Below are 18,274 nucleotides of genomic sequence, written 5' to 3' on the forward strand. Positions count from 1 at the left end.
GTGAGGATACTGTGACGTGTTTTTAAATGTCGGTGTCACTGCTCTGGTTGCTGAACACCCTGCCTTTCTGTGTGCAGGTGGTGTGCGAATGGTTTACCCAGCATGCTTAGTGCTGGTTCCCCAGTCAGACATCCCTGTTGTGGCCCCTGTGGGGTCCTCCCACTGCACTGCCGTCTACCCGGGTGGCCACCAGGTGCCTGCTTCCCAGCGAGAGCCCGCCATGTCTTTGGTAACCCTCACCCCTCCCACATCGCCTGAGGAGGCTCAGACAGGTAGGGCGATAAACGCAGTGTACATTTTTAAGACCTCAGTTAGGTCTTAGGATGACGATTGCTTTTACATGATTTTTTTCGTTACATCTGTTTAACCTTGCTCCTTCCCTCCCCAGTGGACTCTCACTCGGCCCAGAAGTGGGTTAAGATGCCTTCAACATCTGATGCGTTCAGCGTGGACAAAACAAGTCACCACGGAGGAAAGATTCCACGCCGGTTATCCACCCAGGTGGTGGAGCGCGTCTGGCAAGAGTGCAATATCAACCGAGCCCAGAACAAGTACGTCTCATTTTGTCTCTTGGAAGTAGCAAGGATTGATAAGCAATTCTATAAAGAGAAATCTAACCCAGAAACTCAGACTGCTTTAACAGAGAACAGTTGTTTTTGTACCTCATGTTTGTTTACAGACCATAAACACATGTAGCTATTGTTAACAATCCTTTTTTGTGCAGAGATGAAGGCATTGTCCAATGGTCCAATCATTTTTGCCAAAAAGTTTAATATTTAACAGCTCATTTAGCAAGAAATAGTCCGTGACAGTACTTTTTTTTTCTCACAAGTGCTTAGTGTAACAAGCTGAGCAAAGAAGAGTGAGGTCATGCACACTGTTTAAGCACACTTGGAAAGTTTGAAACAATACAATTAAAGCAATGCCTGGTTAATTTTTCTAAATGCACTTTAAATTAGAGGTTTTTTGCCTTGGCGTGGAGCAGGTCAAACTTCTTTCACTGACCCTTGTGCCTGATGAAAAGGTTGATATGCATTTCCATGAGCTTCTGACTGCACATCTGTAGTTTACACACTACACTGACACAGTTTTCCATAATGTTTTATTAATCATACTGGTAAAAATACCAGAAAAATAGAGTAAAAACAATAAACACTTATAATTAATGTAAGGGCTAGTTTGCAGTTTAGTCACATGGCCTGCTGTGTTATTCACCATCAGTGAATCTGACACATTGGGAGCAGCCCGGGCTCTGTTGCCCCTTGACCAAGCACAGAGTGTCAGCCAGAGTTAGCTGTTGGGCTTGTCAGCCAAAATATTTTCGCTCCAAGCAGAGCAATGAAATCAGCCTCAGCACAAAGCTCTCACCATTCCACACTGTGTACCGCAGGCTGTGCACTTTTTTAGGATTTTAAGTCACAATTTAAAGATTTGGGTTTTAAAAGAAAAGGATGGGTCTGTTCACAATAAAATCACTACACGAGAAAGAGCTGAGTTTCCCACAAAAAATGTACCATTAGCAGAATTGTGTTATAGACATGTATTTTTTCTTCCTCCCAAGGCGGAAGTTCTCAGCCGCAACCAACGGTACCTGTGACGAAGAGCTGAGTGAGAAAGCGGCAGCCTGGGATTTTGTGGAACATTCACAGAGGTCCTACTGCAGCTGTTCCAGGTTAGTGCTCAGTCTTCAGCTTAACATCTCTCTCAACCGACCACAGTTGAAAGCAGCTGCTTTACTCACATGTGTACATGTCAACACAAGCGCGTGCCATCCTCTGAAGACTGCAGGTCCCATCAGTAGACAATGGCTAATGAGCAAGTACTATCTAAGCTGACCTTTGTGTGTTTTGATTGGTTGATACCTTGCTTGCAAGCGTGGGCACACTTCCATCGGGGAATCCGTTACTCGGCTTTTCTCCCACCTAGAGAGAGGAAAGTCGGCTTGGGCGGCAGACAAGAGCAGAGGGGATTGGCCCAGTCAGCCGGGGCATGTTCATTTGTTGGAAGCCACCCAGCACGTTGGCAACACAGATATGGGAAGCTCTGTGCGTTGCCAGGTTTAATGGCCATTAGCCTTGATCTGTAGATGGAAGCCTTCCGTGTGTCTGCTTATCTCCACATCTTAATTGTCAGCACACACCAGTGCACTGGCCATCAGCGAGACCCAGCTTCTCCTTTAACACTCAGATGTTTGACCGCAGCAGTAGACCCAGCGGCAGAGACAGTGGTATTAGTAGGTTGTCTGTTGGCAGGTTAGTGTGTCTCGGAGCAGGTTGTCCACATCCATGGGCCTACAGTCAGATACCAGCCCTATTTCCTCTCATCATCCAAAGGCAGTAGCTGATGGAGTTTTTTTTTTTAATGGACTATTTATCAACATTGTCGTTTTGAACACTGACTGAGGTGATTTATTGTAACTTTAAAGTAAGTCACAGTAACTCTCCTCCTTTTTCTCCTCTATGTGAGTGACTCAGCACTGCTGTAGCAGACTGTCCTACCTGTTTGCCCATTTTTGTTAGATCAATAAACAAATCTATGATTACAGAGTCTCGTAAACATTTGATAACTTATATTATTTCCCAAACTATAATCTCCTGCTGAAGTGGCGCTGCAGCACTACTGCGTGTTTAAGCCACATCCATCAGACTTCAGTCTGAGGCAAAGACACAAAAACTACTTTTATTCAATTTCTCATTATATTTGGCTTTTAACGCACTTTATACTATATTCCTTTGTCATGCATTATCTGATGAGCTTTATTTGATAGCAGAATAGGCAATAGAGCTAAGATTCAGTTATTATTCCCTTTTCTACTGTCAGCATGATTTTTTTTACCCTTCCTTCTTTATGTTTTCTAAAATAAAAATGTCTTCTCCCCTGCAGATACAAATCAATGAAGCAGCGAACAGGCAGTACCCCAGGCCAAACACCTACATCGGGCCAGCCCTCCCAGACTCCCACCAAGCACAAAGCTGGGGGGGAGAAGCCAGAGAAAGGTGACAAGCAGCAGAAAAGACCCCAGACGCCCTTCCATCATCGCAGCATGACCAGCGACGACGCTTCCATGGAGGCTGAGGCCACCGCCGGTCAGAGGATAGCCATGAGAGGCCAGGACGGAGGGAGATTCAATAGTATGCGCTCTACGGATGTGTCTGGCATCCAAATAAACACCCAGCTCCATTGTGGGGGGGTCAACGTAGGGCAGTCGGAACAGTCCAACTCCCCGCAACCCCCGCCTCTTAGCCCCCACCCCTGCGAGCGTGGCGAGGAATCAGGGGAGGGCATGAAGAACCCTTCAACCCCCAACAGCCAACACTTTTACCAGCCTCCGTCGGAACCCTGCCTCGGCGGGGGGAAGGGCGGCGGCGAGGATCCCGGAGGGCCCGAGGGTCTAAATCAGCACTTCCACTCCCATCACCCCCACCACGGAGCCTCGAACTACTCCGACCCCCCTGAGCCCGCCATGTATTTGGGCGCAGGGGTCGACCCGGAGGAGGACAGCTCCCTCGCACCATGGAGGCTATTCAACCTCCCCCGCACGAAAGAAGCCGAGCTGCCCACGCCACTACTGCCCTGGGACAAGCTGAGGGAGGAGGCTGTGGCACAGGAAAACCTGGTGTCAGTCACAGAGTGAGTGACACCTGCCAATCATTACATTATGTTCATCACCCTCTCTGTCACACACAGGGCAGTTAGGTAGTGTTCATGTTAGCAGCAATTATCCTGCACTTTATCCTGCCTTTTGGTATTAACTTAGTAAAAGGAAGCCCTAAGGATTTTATAGTTTAATAAATGGAAAACTTTATTCTTGTCAAGATTTGTATTTTTTTAGATTAACAACACAGGATGAATAATTAAAAATACTGTTTTTTACTAGTCCTCACAACTTCTCATTAGTGATGAGCACCGAGTGTCAGTTGTAAACAATATGCCTGTTATAAGAGTCAACCAACCAAACCCACCTGAACCAGTGTCAATGGCGCTAGCAGAGAAAGAAAAAGTTGAATGTGGATAAGTTAACGGTTTAAACAATATGTAAGACTAATCAGAAACAGTATTTCATGCTAACATCATCACAGTTGGCTCTTATCGACTTATGTGTTGTTGTCTCGTCAAAGTCAGTAATTATAAAGGTTGAGGATGAGCATATTTCCTCATCGTTATTGTCAACAAAATGTGTGCTTCTCCTGGGCATCCAAACCCTGCATTTCTAACCTTTTCCCACTGTTGCATAGTGCTGCTTTAGAGCCGTTTAAATAGTCCAGAAAAATTGTTTTGAAAGAGCAAAACCCACCTCAGTCGCCCTCCCTCATCCCTCAGCTTCAGAACGTGCGGTATAGCGCTTAGCCGCGTACAGCATGTTAATCTCCTGCTATGTGCCCATTTGACATCATACATCACCAATTTGCAGGGCCAGCACTACTCATCCATTCCTACACACACACACACACACACACACATACACATACACATACACACACACACTGGAGCTCGGAGAGAGGAAAAGTTATGGTAGGGTTGGATTCAGATATTCCTCTACTTTTGTAATAAAGTTGAAAATGTAAGGAATACTGCCTGCTGGCTATGGGTTTGGCAGCCTTGAGAGAGACTTGCACCAAGAAGAAGCTGCTAGCCAGGCGGAGGATCACAGATGGACAGAGCGAGGGGGCTTCTACAGTGTGAAGCAGGCCGTAGGGTGGACATTGTGGGAATTATTGGCGGGGTTATGCAATCCCAAGGGGCCAGCGCTCAGAATGGCTATTCTAGTGAGCCGTAATCCCCCCGGCCGCAGCTCTGAATGGCGGCTAATCTCTGGCCCAGGCCACTGCACACCATCACCTCACATCAGAGCCGGACAGGCATGACGAGAGGACCGAGGTGCAGAGAAACATAGCCGGCAGTGAAGGGGAGGGGTAACACTTGGGTCAGTCCCTCCTCTCCTGCCCAGCAGCCAGTAGTTTTTCTTCTGCTCCCTCCTGTTACATGCAAGGAACAAGTAGGCCACCGTCAGAGCCACATTTTAATAGAGTCACAGTAACAAGTGATAAATGTGTCTGTCTGTAAGTGTGTGAACTGTCAGTGTCGCCACGTCTCCATAAATCTGCTAGAAATGTAATTGTCTGACAACAACAAACATGATGCATTCAGTTATTTTTGCCTGACAGCTGTCAGAGCTGTTTGCAATCGCTGCCATTTCTGTTTCTGCAGATCAACACGGTGGCAGCTTCCACATATGATATCCAGCAGCATGAGGCCAACACAGAGCAGAAATGTTCCTGCTGTCCAAATTCAAAATATAGATTCATTTTGAAGTAGTTTGTTTGACATATATTCTTTCCTTCTTTCCAATAAATATTTTTACATCATATCACAGAAGAATAACTGGAGGAATTATTAAAATTGTGCATGTTGGCCTGTTACACTTTGTATTTATTTATACAAAACTAGTTATGAATCAGTATTAGTTAGGAGGATGAACATGTGTGTATTGTATTATCTTAACTCCCATTTCTGCTACGTTTTCATGCGATAACAGCATGGGAATTACTTTTCAATCTAATATGGTTGAAGATATTTCTCTCTTTTTCCCTTAGTATGCTGAATAAGTAACTAAGAGGGTCACTAAGGTTGCTGAATCTAGCGATAAAGTTGGCGGAACTGTGTGATGCTGGGACAATAAACCTGACCGTGGATACATTTGAAAATTTGACTGGCAAAACATTGGAGACATGAGACTGATCTGACCACCATGGCTGACAACTGGATAGTTTCAAATGGGGCTTATTAATCGAGAATCTCTTAATGAAATGGTCTGCAAATAAAATATAGCTCTAACGTTTACATTATGTGGTATCTGTTTCCTGTGAGTTGTTAAACTCTCTGATAGTCATCCTTAAAATCTGCGTTTCCATCTTCCCAGGGTGATGTCTACGACCAAATGGCCGCTGAAGGTGTCTGAAGAGCGCCTTCAGATGTACCGAGCCAGGAGGAACCAGTACCTATCGGCTGCCATCACAGACGGAGACCACGAGCCAGATGTTGACCCTTACGCCTTCGAGGAAGGAGATGTCAAGTTCACGTTCTCCCACAAGAAGGATAAGGCAGGCGGGGAGCGTGAGCCAGGAAAGAAACATAAGGTACGTCAAACCAAGAGGAGGAGAGCTGGCAGTATTTCATGGATGAATTGTTCCTGGCTGTTAAAATGGTCCCTTTTGCTTATTGTTGCTCTGGGCAAGGGCATCAGATAGGGGCAGGGTCAAATGTAATGCCATGCTACAACTACTATCATTTCCCCCTGCATGTGTATTATCACCTAACAATGTACATTAAACATAGTTTTTGCATTATTTCCCTCACAACAATCTGCTGTTCCTTTCTATATTGGCAAATATTTACCAACAGCATATGCTTTACACCAATATTTACACATTTGTTTCACAGAGTTTTTATTTCACTCAGTTTTAGATGCACCCACACAGTTGATAAGAATTATTTATTTACTTTTCATGCTATTCTCTGAAAGTCTTTTTTTGGTGACCAGCTTTCACTGAGCTCTGCAACTTTATTACAATTTAGGGTAAAAATGTCATACTCACAAGAGACTTATGCATCATGCTTTATTTATTACCTCGATTTAGATGTATTACCTAGTAGTGTAGCTTGTGTTATGGTTGTATGTCTACAGCACAGCTAACACTTGGAATGCTCGGGTATTTCTGTCATAACCGTCGACTTTTCAATTTAACATCCTGCCATTTCTTTATTGTGACTAGTTGACCTGAAAAGCTGACATAAAGAACTGACAACTCCACTCTGCCTAGAAATAAGACACGCACATTTCCACGTTCACTTCTTTCAATTCAGTTTGCAGTAACTTCCTATTGGATATTATGCAAAAAAAAGGCTGTGGCGGGAAGCTTTCCTAAAAGGCAGCATGGAGCCACTTCATTCATACCTGCATCTCTTTCCTGGGGTAAAGAAAAAGGACAAGAGGGCTGATTTTTAAAATCAGGGAGCATTCAAGGTAGAAAATAGGCCATCAGCATCCTCTGTGATACTCCACTAAAAATAACAATACAAGCGCTTTCTGCATACATCCGCTTTCACTGCACAAGTCTAACTGAACAGGAAGCTATCCCTGGATGTCTATTGTTAGTCGAGCCCAGAGGAACCCCACATAGTTAGCCTGTCCAATTTCCTTTTAAGTTGTTATGCTTTTCCTATTTGATCTGCCTGCTTCCTCCTGTATTCCTGTGCTCTGCCTCTGGGGCTGTTGGCTCGGGCTCCAGACGGGGGCCACCTGTTAGCTGTGATCGCCCCCAGCTTTGAAAGGGAGATTCAGGGTGTGTGTTCATTCTTTGGCTGCAGCAAGCCTCACAAAGCCTGGAGTCTAACCACGGCAACAAACCTGGCTCACTGAACCATTAAGCTTTAAAAAGCGCTCTCAAATATTTAGCTTCTCTTCTGTGCAGGAATGTCAGGGTGAAGGCAGCTCTCAGTGGAGCGGGGAGTCCCTGAAGAGCAGTCTGTGCAGTGGAGCCCTCACACTGTCAGCTTTTAAGTGGTGTGTGTGTATACGCCAAATGTGTGTGTGCGTGTTCCTCTCCAATTTCTTTACTTTAGGTTGATAAAACTATATTTTTAGGGCCCTTTAACTTTCTTTCTTTCTTGCTGAAATATACATAACCTCCTACCTTGCTGATAAAGGAATATAAACTTGCTGCATAAAGGGAACTTCCTCAATTTAGTCTGTCAAGGTAAAAGTTTGAGATTCCATCAGAGGTTTAATTTCCGATTGGATATATTATTGATTATTTCGGTAACAATAACACATTTGTTTATATCACAAATTCTGCCACGATATGATTTTCAATCGTATCATGCTCCTGGATCGATATGAGATGATTGACTAACACCCATGTGTTTGATTAATCATCTCAATGTGCATTTATATCGACTCACAAAAAGGAGCTAAATATGATGTAAATATACACTTTATTACCAACCCTTTCCAAACACTTAAAAGAAAAAAAGGTCTTATTTTTTCAATTATTGAATGAAACTAAATCTCCTGTGATTCACTGAGAAAAGGCCGCTTGGACTGCATGATGATATGTATCCGTGTTTCCACTTTGCATCGATGATATTGGATCGAACATTAAATGAATACATGGATGCATCTTTGCGCTCCTGGATTTTGTACCATTCTTATCCAATTCACCGCTTTTTGGTGGGTGAATTTAAGCTTTACAAGTTGTATCCAGTCTCTCAGCAGAACCTCAGACCACTTACTTATTGCTCACTATTGAGTGTCTTGTGTAAACCATAATCGAGCATCTCCAGGGATCAGACTATGAAATCCTTTAACCGGAGAGTTTTTGACTCTGCTGCAGGCCATGTGACACGCGTGCTGTAATGGACCATGATCTGATCATCATACCACTACACAGAGGTGGATGTCAGATCCTGCTGAATAATGTAGGATAAGATACATGCAGATAAATGAGAGCTGAGAGGAAGGAACATGGTGATGGAAGGCTTGCATGCACGCAGCCTTGGAGGGGGAACAGGCTTCTGTAATATGTAAAGACTCCACACATATACCCTTTCCCATCCAAGGCCAGATCATTGATAACAAGGGGTTAAAGCATCATTAGCACCTATAGATTGTGGCCTTGGTGTGGATGTTGTGTGCTCCGCTGTGGATTGGGCCTTTAAGGGAAGACAGATTAAAGCCTGCGTTACTCAGAGAAAAGCCCTGGAGCGTAATGAAATCGATGGCTAGGACATAGCATTCCTGTTCCACAGCGAGAACTGCTCAGTGCACATTGTACACACAACCCGTCATAAGAGAGCACACACACACACACACACACATACAGAAGTCCAGCCCCCCAGCCCCCTCCAGATATCGATGTCTGGATGGGAGCCTAAGAGGCCATTCCTTGGATCATGATTTCACTCCGATCCACACTGGAAATCTCATTTGCCACAGCAGAGGCCAGCAGTCTATTTTCTCTTTGCCTGTTACTGTCCAATTTTCTCTCTGGCTCGTGTTGCTTTTCTTATATTATTTGTTGTCCTTGATTGGATAAAGGAGCCCCCCTTGTTTAGTTATTTTTAGATAAAATGTACAAAGTATCGGCCAAGCCATTTTGATGAATAATGAAGAAGAATGAAAATGTTATTTTTATCACACGACAATACGTGAAATATATGATAAATCAATATATTTACAACAAATAATAATAACGTTAAATAAATCTGATTAAAGGATATTACACCTATAGTAAACTACACCTATTTTTATTTGTTAAAAATAAAAGAAACTCAAATAAACTGACATTTTAAAAGATGTTGTTTCATTAAGATATGTAGCTTTTATGAATATATCATTGTATGCATAAGTTAACTTTTGTCTTAAGTGAAAATATTTGTATTGTTTTGCACAATATATCGTTTTCAAAGTTAAAGCTTTCGCAATATAAAACAACCGATAAAACAAATTAAAATGGTTCTTGCAGAAAGTATATATCTTTTTCACATCTGAATATGTATATATATTTTTTGTAATATTTCGAGATGTATTTCTTTAATTTTGTTTGGGATACATAATCTAAAGTGAATAGGCAATCCTTTTCATCCGTTTATGTCTTAAAAATGTGACTTCTACAAATATTTTCCAAGTGATGTATTGACATTTCCTAAATGTCTTTATGCGCACCTGCTCATAAAATCAACACCTTTTGATCGAGTGTATTGAAATGTTGGCACATGATGTTGCTTTCCATAGCTCAGGAAGCCCCTGTGGAAGTTTAATGTGGCTGCTTGATGACACGTTATTTGTTGTTGTTCTGTTTTGTGATTTATTCCAGCTCAGCTCCAGTCAGATGTATTTGTTTAGTTTTAATCACAGTTATGGGCTCAAAGGATTCACACACCCACAGGGTAATGAAGCAGACTCAGCCACGGGCCCTCATTAAGTACAAGAAAAAGCTTCATCGCACTAGCGTCGGTGTCATATTAATATAAACAATGCCTGGACTGTGCACTCTGAGCATTGTTTAATCAAATTATTCAAGTATGATGGATCTCTCTGGCCGCATGACTACGTTTGTGTTGTTCCTCCATCTAAACTTCTCATCTTTTTTTTTCTCACAGGGTGAAGATGGAGGATCTAGTTCATCAGATGGTAAGGAGCCACTTTATTTACCAACATTTACCTTGACATGTTCTTCAAAAATACAGTACAGTCTTCCCATTTGTCAATAGAGACTGCACTCAACCACTAAATAAGGAACATTTATTTATCTTTAAGTTATTTTAACACAGATCCATCATGCTACAAGTATTTAAATAATTGAATTAAAAGACTTTCTGAGTTGATTGAACTGAGATTAAATTGAGACTGACCTCAGTAGTCAGTCAGCATAAACGATCATAGCACAATTTCTGCCTTTCATTTAGTTCTCAAGCCCCCTAATATGTACTTGCTGACATTAATATTTTAACAGAGAGTCTGTTTGTTTATGCAGAAGCTCAGCGGGCGGCGGCTCACAACCGCATGGCTTCCACCAGCCTGATCCACGAGACCGACCTGGCGGTGTCCATCAACGACCTGGAACACCTCTTCAATTCAGACGAGGATGAACTGGCGGTTAGTAGAAACTCACACAGTAATGAATATCTCATTACACAGAGTGTGGTTTGGCACAGCTTTTGTGTATGTGTGTGAGTGTCTGGTGTTTCCACTTGCATGCATGCACCACAGCACACTGCCCATCACCAGCTGACAGTTCTCACTCACCTGTTACTCTATTCATGTGTGGTGATAGTGACTTACAGTAGCCCCAGGTGACCACATTAATACAGTGATGAAACAAGAGTAGTGGTAATAACTGACACTTTGAGTTACCAAAATGATCAAGTGCTAAAATACGTATTTTGTCTTTGTCCTCAGCCTGGCTCCAGGCGAACGGTGAATGGAACGGATGATAAATTTGGCAGCAAGGAATCTAAGTCCTCCACTCTGGACCCCGTGTCCTGCATTAGTATGTATCTCTTCATCTGTCTCTACCTTCTCTCTTTTTCTTTTCCCTGAACACTGATGTGTTGGAGATTTACCCCAAATGTTAATCTGGAATCAGATGTGTCATACCCCTGAGCCTCTGGAAAATTAGGAATGGTTCACTGAGATTGTGCCTGAAGCCACTTCAGTTTATAACGCAGTATTCCCCCATGTCATACTTTCAGTGGAGTGAAGCAGCTTCATATCCTTTAATCCACTAAATAAAATTAAAGCTTTTACCTCTGAAGCCTCAATGCTGCTCACAAATGGCTTTGCCACCTAGTGGTGGAGAATATGGCTGTGATTAACTTGACAACGTGCATCAGTGTTTCTATCCACCTGCTGTCTCCTGTGTCAGCTAACAGACAATTTAAGGACATTATATTTTACTGTGAAGCATATCTCAGTTCTGCCATTAAGATGCTTCAGATACTGTACAGTTAAATTCTCTGCCCATTTACTATGCATTTTGTTTGTTCTCTCTCACAGAACATCTCACAGTAACGTAAATGGTTTAAGGCCTTGGATATTCCCTATCCAAAGCCTTAAACCATTTATTGTCTATGGCCACCTATACATATAGATATTAATAAATCATTACGTATTCTTCTAGTGTAGAACAGATTTATGTTATGAAAATGAAAAAAGTGTAAAAAGAAGGCGCTCCGCTCTGCTGGATCCTGTGAATATGCCCGCTACTATATTTTTAAAATGTGAACAAACATGCCAAGGTAACGATGACAAACTATGTAAACATTTCATCAGTCGTAGGCGAGCTGCCTGTCAGACCTAAAGCATGTCTATTAAGTATTCATCTGTTTTTGTATATACATTGTAGCTGCCTATAACAACAGCTGCTTGTCATGTTTGGTTGCAGAACAAGAAAACCTCCATCAGCAATCATCTTGACAGAAGCCGTAGTAGCAAACAGCAGAGTCCTAACAGCTTAAGATTACACATCATCTACATGAGTCACATAATTATCTTAAGAAACGGTTTGTGTTTGCTGTTTGTAGGGCAATTAAGATATTGCTAACAGAGTATAATTGATGTTATTTTGCTATTGTTAGCCGTGTTAGCTGTGTAATTCAGGCAACAGTGTTGGGATAAACATGTTTTGATGGTTCCTTGTTTTTCTCTCCCTCCAGGTTCAGCAGACATGCACCAGATGTTTCCCACACCCCCCTCCCTCGAGCAGCACATCATGGGCTACTCACCCATGAACATGTGCAGCAAGGAGTACGGCAGCATGGAGGCCAACATGGGCATGACCTCGCTGGACGGCACCTCGTCTCTGGGACACTTCAAGATCGAGGTGGAAGAGAGCTACTGCAGTCCCAAGCCATCTGAGATCACGGTGGGTCTTAGGCTCGGGCAATATATCCAACAATCTTAGTGTATTGCAACTTGTAATTATTTAAAGGCTCTGACATGAGAATGACTTTGATGTTTAGCTTCTCACGCTACTTCCCGCAACATACAAGCCATGTGATTTGATTCTGAGTTAGGAAAGGTTAATGGATGTTGTCCACTTTTAAAAAGTTGTTAAAACGAACTTGGCGTTGTTTTGCAGAACGTGTAAATATATATAATAGGCATTATGCTTTAAGCATGTAAGAAGAATTCAAAATAAAGTTACCTTCAGGTGAATGTGACTGCATTTTCCCCTTTATTTCCTTTTAGTCAATCGGTCTGTTGATAATTAAATAAATAAAATAAACGTATAAAACATTATATCTAATGAATGATGATTTACAGAAATTTTTTAATATTTTAAATTGTGTAAATAATTATTTAAACTTAATAATTAAATAATGGAATTGCCTAATAACAGTTTCACTTCAAAATAAAAGAACAGGTTAGGTTTGAGAAACTTCCTGTTTTCACAGAACAATTTTACTTCAGTAATATATCAGACCCCCTCAGAGATCACTCAGACAATATGTGGCCTTTTGAGAATTAAACTTTCTAAAGTGTCATTTTACGAGCGGTGTTCCCTCTAAATTTACAGTAGTAAACAAGAATGATCAGAGGGTGTGGTGTGCTCATAAGCATCAAAGAGTTAAATCAAACAGTTGTACTATGTTACATTGCTAGCTACATAGATCGTAACTAAAGTGTTTATAAGCCATATCACCCAGTCCCAGTGAGTCCCTGTAAATCTGTCGGGTATTATCGCAGCGTCAATTACAACTGACTGAACACATAGGTCAAATTTACTGCCTGAACCAGTAGATGTCATAAGTCAAAGTGAATGATTATTGATGGATGAGTTTTCTTTCCCTTGCTCATTTTGAGGCAGCTGGGTGACTACACTATCATATGTTGCCTTTTCATATTAGGAATCTGTGAAACCATCATATTTGTCTGACTTACTATGTCTTGTCTTCTTCTATATTGCAGGACTATTCATTCGTTTACAAGCCCGAGCTGTGCCAGTCGTTCGTAGGCTGCTCCATGTTCGCTCCTCTGAAGATGTTACCCAGCCAGTGTCTCCCACCTATCAAAATCCCAGAGGACTGCATCTACAGACTGAGCTGGAGGGAGATGCTCAACCCCGTCATGCCTGTCATGAGCTTCCTCAACAAAGACAGGTGAGTTGCTGTAGTGCTTTCAGTGAGGTTTGCAGAGTGGGTGTTTGTCATCTTTAGTGAAGTCCGCAGGTGTTTCTGTTGTCACACAGCTGAGATATTGATTATTAGCACATTTAAATGATTACAGCACAACTGTGGGTAGGCAGAACCCTGTTACTAGTGTAATTATCCACTTGCTTTAAGGTATGATATGTGATTTTGCCACATCAAAATGACTAAGAACAAATAGACCTATTGTGAAGAATTAGTTGTGAACTAACATTGACCATGCGTCAGTGTTAGTCTGCAAGATTCTGTCATAAATAGAATTCCATATTCAGTTTTATGCCACATTTTATGTTTACATTTCTTAGATCTTGGTGGGTTTTCCAAATATTTTAATTGATTGAAGAATTGTTTCATTTCATTTCAAACCTTTATTTATCCAGGTGTATCCCATTGAGATCATTGATCTATTTTTCAAGGGAGACCTGCTCAAGTAGGTTCCACATGAAACATAAAAACATAAACAGAACATCATACAGCATCATTACAGGGATTACAATTTACATAACTATCCACATGAACAGGTACCAACAGCTTCCGATTGAGTAGCATCCAATCGAGCTTTAAAAACATTTAGTGGCACCAGATTGCTCAGTTTCCATTTCAATTGCAGACTATTCCAAGACAGTGGAGCTGCACATCTAAAAGCTATCTTCCCTAAGACAGTCCTAGCAGTTGGCACATTTAATAAAACCACAGCATGCGATCTCAGGCAGTAGCCACTTACAATTATTGTAATAATTGGATCAGAAATGATCAGAGTTAACTTCAGATCCAGACGTCAGGCAGGGTTTCAGTCTGTAGGGACTTGGCCTGGGAACCGTAGGGTCACCGGTTCAAGTCCCCGAACAGACCTAAATATGGAGTGATGACTGGTACTTGGAGAGGTTCCAGTTCACCTCCTGGGCCCTGCCGTGGTGCCCTTGAGCAAGGCATTGGATGCATGAAACTGCCTAATTTTGTGTTTTTATGGGTTCTAAACACTGGGTTAGTTTATTTTAAAGAAGAGGAGACCTCTTTGGATATTTCTGCTTTCAATAAAAGAATCCTGAATAATCAACCCTGAATTTAAACTTTGCCAAACTTCGTCTTTTGCTATTGTTTTGATTGAGACCCTAGTGGGGATTACATTTGGTCAGTGATATTGTCTTGCTGACAGGCTTCTACATGCCTTTCTTCTGTATAATTCCATGTAGCTTATCTTTATCATGTAATCATGACAGAAGCCTTTCTAATTGAGATGTTCAGAATAAATGGCGAGGCTGTGCCGGCTGGTTTGTGTGCACAGAAGCATACACTCACACGCCGCTCCCTTTTCCGTCCACACACACACACCCTCTGCTCTCTCCCCGGACACCCCCTTAGCCGGCTGCTCAATTTCTCATGCATGACTGCCTCAGGCAAAGCAGGGAAATGAGTGTAAAATGCCAACTTGGTTGAAGATGAGGATTATCACTGGAGTGGTGAGATGGGCCCCTCCAGCGGCTCCATGCCACCTCACTGCTCACAGTCTCGATGATATGTCACTGTTGCTCTTGACTGCACACAGCTACCCTCTGATCATTTACACACACACGGGAGCTTCTTATCAGCATGCTAAACAGACAAATCAAAAAACCAACCTTGTTTTGTTCTATTGATTTGTTCTTTTTCTTTTCTCTCCATAATCAGGGCAGTAGAATAGACCCTTCATTACATCAGTAAGGATTAAAGAGCATTATAACTGTGTTTCATTGACCGGAGAACGCAACATCTTCCACGCTTAATATGCTTCTCTGGTTCAAGTTATGCATGCAGGCTGAAACTCAGCTGTGTTCTGTCAGGAGACCCAGTGGCTGATGATATGATGAGATGAGATAAACCGTTATTGATCCCCGTAGGGAAATTCAGATGTCAGAGCGGCAACAGAATAGGAGTCAAACACAGGACAGTACAGACAAGAGTTCACACAAGGTTTATAAGAATCCATTTACATACACCTATGTTACAAACTACACGAAAGCGGAAACCCCCAAAAGCATAACAGGCCTTAATATATAAACATGTCATGTACATGTGCAGGTGCAAAGAGCACCAATAATGAAGCAGCGAGCAAGGAAAGATTCTGCTAGCTGCTGGGCTATTTTATACAGTAAAAAAGGCTATGGGCTTAAGATAATGATGGTGATTACTGTAGTTTTGGTATTATACTTTTGATGATTGTGATGGTGATTATTGAGAAATGTATCTTTGTCTAGAGCTGGAGCATGACAGAACATGAAACAAAGAGAGTCCCATTTAAAAAAAGTGCTCTTAATTATTGAAACATTAAAGTGTTAAGACTGTTTGCGCAGGCAGGAAGGTGTGTCTATGCTTCACTAAACTTGGCAAATGTTCCAAGAGTGCTTGGTAAAGATCTTTTAATGTGCTGGTGCTGCCTTGGCGTCTGCCTCCGTGCAGAACGTGCCCTGGCTGCAGCAGAGAGAGTTGTGCTGGGACTTCCTCCTAATGGGTCTGTGTCAGGAGTTTTCCCCCCACATACAGCTCGGGACATGATGTGCTCTACCTCTCTCTCTCTCTGCTTTACTTACACTCTCTCTCCCCTCCCCCCCCCCCCCCCCTCTCTACTTCCTCACTGTTGCTTGCCAGCCCAAAAATAACCCTTACCTCAGAGGGACACTCGTTGAAATGTTTATTGAATGCCTTTCTCTCTCCCTCTGCTTCCTTTTGCTACCCGTTTCTCATTCTCCCTCGTTCCCCCGCATTCTTGTTCTCTCATGTGTAAACATTTGTTAGTGTAAGCTCACTCTGCATTCCTCTTGTAGTGCATGTTGTCGTGCCGTACTGCCTTATTGCTCAAACTAAATTCACAAATACAGAGAGACAGTCGGATAACAGCATTTTGTTTGCTGAGCATTGGGGAAACAAGTATTTTCTGAGTACAAGTGCTTCCCCTTTCATGCCAAAATTAGACGGTTAGGACCACAGTTGAAAGCTGTGAACAGAAGAGTTATATTATTTGTTATTTAATAGGGATCCTTTTTAATTGTCAACAAAGGATTATTTAAAAAAAAAAAAAAAAATGTTGTATATGAATTACTAAAATTATAATCTTGATACCTTTATGGTGAATAAATAGCACCAAAGTCTGCATTTAGGTAAATGATGGCTGCATTTAACAACAGCAAAATGAACTCTAAACATCACTTAACAATCACTCATACACTGTTTATGTGTTAAGTGTTTTAAATAGTATGATTTAAGTGAGAATGGATGTGTTTTGCACGTGTTAGGCATACAACTGGATTAATGTTATAAAAATAATAATGATACATGGGATTTTTATAGCGCTTTTCCTTATGCAAGAGTTTGTAAATGGATGTTATTATATAGTTGTGCTGTTGTTGAATGAAACCCCCATTAACTTTACTTCAACACTTTTTTTTCATTTTATTTGTTTACCTTGGGAGCCATGTGAGGAAAGTCATTGCACATCGTGACATTTGGAGTGAACCTTCCTTTAAAAAGCTGTGGCCTCATTTAACAAAACCTAAATTGTGCCGCTGTGTTTCCCCTACTACTACTTTCTAATTCTTGTCCTTCTGTCCCCCCCCCCCCCCCCCCTCAGTAACATCCCCAGTGTGGGCAGCACCATGGACCAGGACTACAGCCAGACCTACACCCCTCAGACTCACACGCCTTTCATGTCTAACAGTGCTCCACCAAGTAACAGTGGCACTGGCATCCTGCCTTCACCCACCACCCCTCGTTTCTCTGCCCCCACCCCACGAACGCCACGCACCCCACGAACACCTCGAGGCCCTGCCAGCGTCCAGGGCTCACTCAAGTACGAGAACTCAGACCTTTACTCCCCAGCGTCCACCCCCTCCACCTGCCGACCGCTGAACTCAGTAGAGCCAGCCACGGTGCCCTCCATCCCCGAGGCCCACAGCCTCTACGTCACCCTCATCCTCTCCGAGTCAGTCATGAGCCTCTTCAAGGACTGCAACTTCGACAGCTGCTGCATCTGTGTGTGTAACATGAACATAAAAGGAGCCGACGTGGGCGTGTACCTCAGCGACCCCATCGGCGAGGCTCAGGAAGCGTGCAGCTGCGGCTTCAGCGCCGTGGTCAACCGGCGCTACGGCAACGGCTCGGGCCTCTTCCTGGAGGACGAGCTGGACATCATCGGCCGAGGCTCAGACGTCAGCAGGGAGGCAGAGAAGCGCTTCGAGCAGCTGCGGCTCTCCTCGCTGGAAAGAACTGGAGTAGGGAGGGGCGACCGTGTCCCAGACGAGCTCATCCTCCTCCTGCAGGATCAATGCACCAACCCCTTTTCACCCATATCAGTCCTGGACGATGACATAGTGACGCGGGGGCCAAGCGGGGCCCCTGTGCCGCCCTGTGTGAGGGTGGAGGAGAGGGACTACCACAGCGACTGCTACATGGCCCTGGAGCACGGCAGGCAGTTCATGGACAACATGTCGGGAGGCAAGGTGGACGAGGCGCTGGTGAAGAGCACCTGCCTGCACCACTGGGCCAAACAAAACGGTGAGAAGCGCCAAGCGGGGTCTAGAAACTCATGCAC

At 43.0% G+C, this 18,274-nt stretch overlaps 1 protein-coding gene across 2 annotated transcripts in view; it reads left to right on the plus strand.

Moving 5' to 3' along the window:
* Window positions 1-18,274, plus strand: part of med13a (mediator complex subunit 13a) — a 77,399-nt gene that overhangs the window by 44,569 nt on the left and 14,556 nt on the right. For both annotated transcript variants that reach the window (XM_034112778.1, XM_034112787.1), the window contains 11 exons: window positions 78-272; window positions 389-551; window positions 1,562-1,672; window positions 2,884-3,630; window positions 5,921-6,137; window positions 10,162-10,192; window positions 10,536-10,657; window positions 10,961-11,051; window positions 12,217-12,425; window positions 13,472-13,662; window positions 17,315-18,237. In XM_034112778.1, coding sequence (XP_033968669.1) covers window positions 78-272; window positions 389-551; window positions 1,562-1,672; window positions 2,884-3,630; window positions 5,921-6,137; window positions 10,162-10,192; window positions 10,536-10,657; window positions 10,961-11,051; window positions 12,217-12,425; window positions 13,472-13,662; window positions 17,315-18,237 — 3,000 coding nt within the window. The remainder of the gene's footprint in view (window positions 1-77; window positions 273-388; window positions 552-1,561; window positions 1,673-2,883; window positions 3,631-5,920; window positions 6,138-10,161; window positions 10,193-10,535; window positions 10,658-10,960; window positions 11,052-12,216; window positions 12,426-13,471; window positions 13,663-17,314; window positions 18,238-18,274) is intronic.

Source organism: Trematomus bernacchii, unplaced genomic scaffold, assembly GCF_902827165.1.
Source record: "Trematomus bernacchii unplaced genomic scaffold, fTreBer1.1, whole genome shotgun sequence".
In the NCBI taxonomy this organism is placed as follows: domain Eukaryota; kingdom Metazoa; phylum Chordata; class Actinopteri; order Perciformes; family Nototheniidae; genus Trematomus; species Trematomus bernacchii.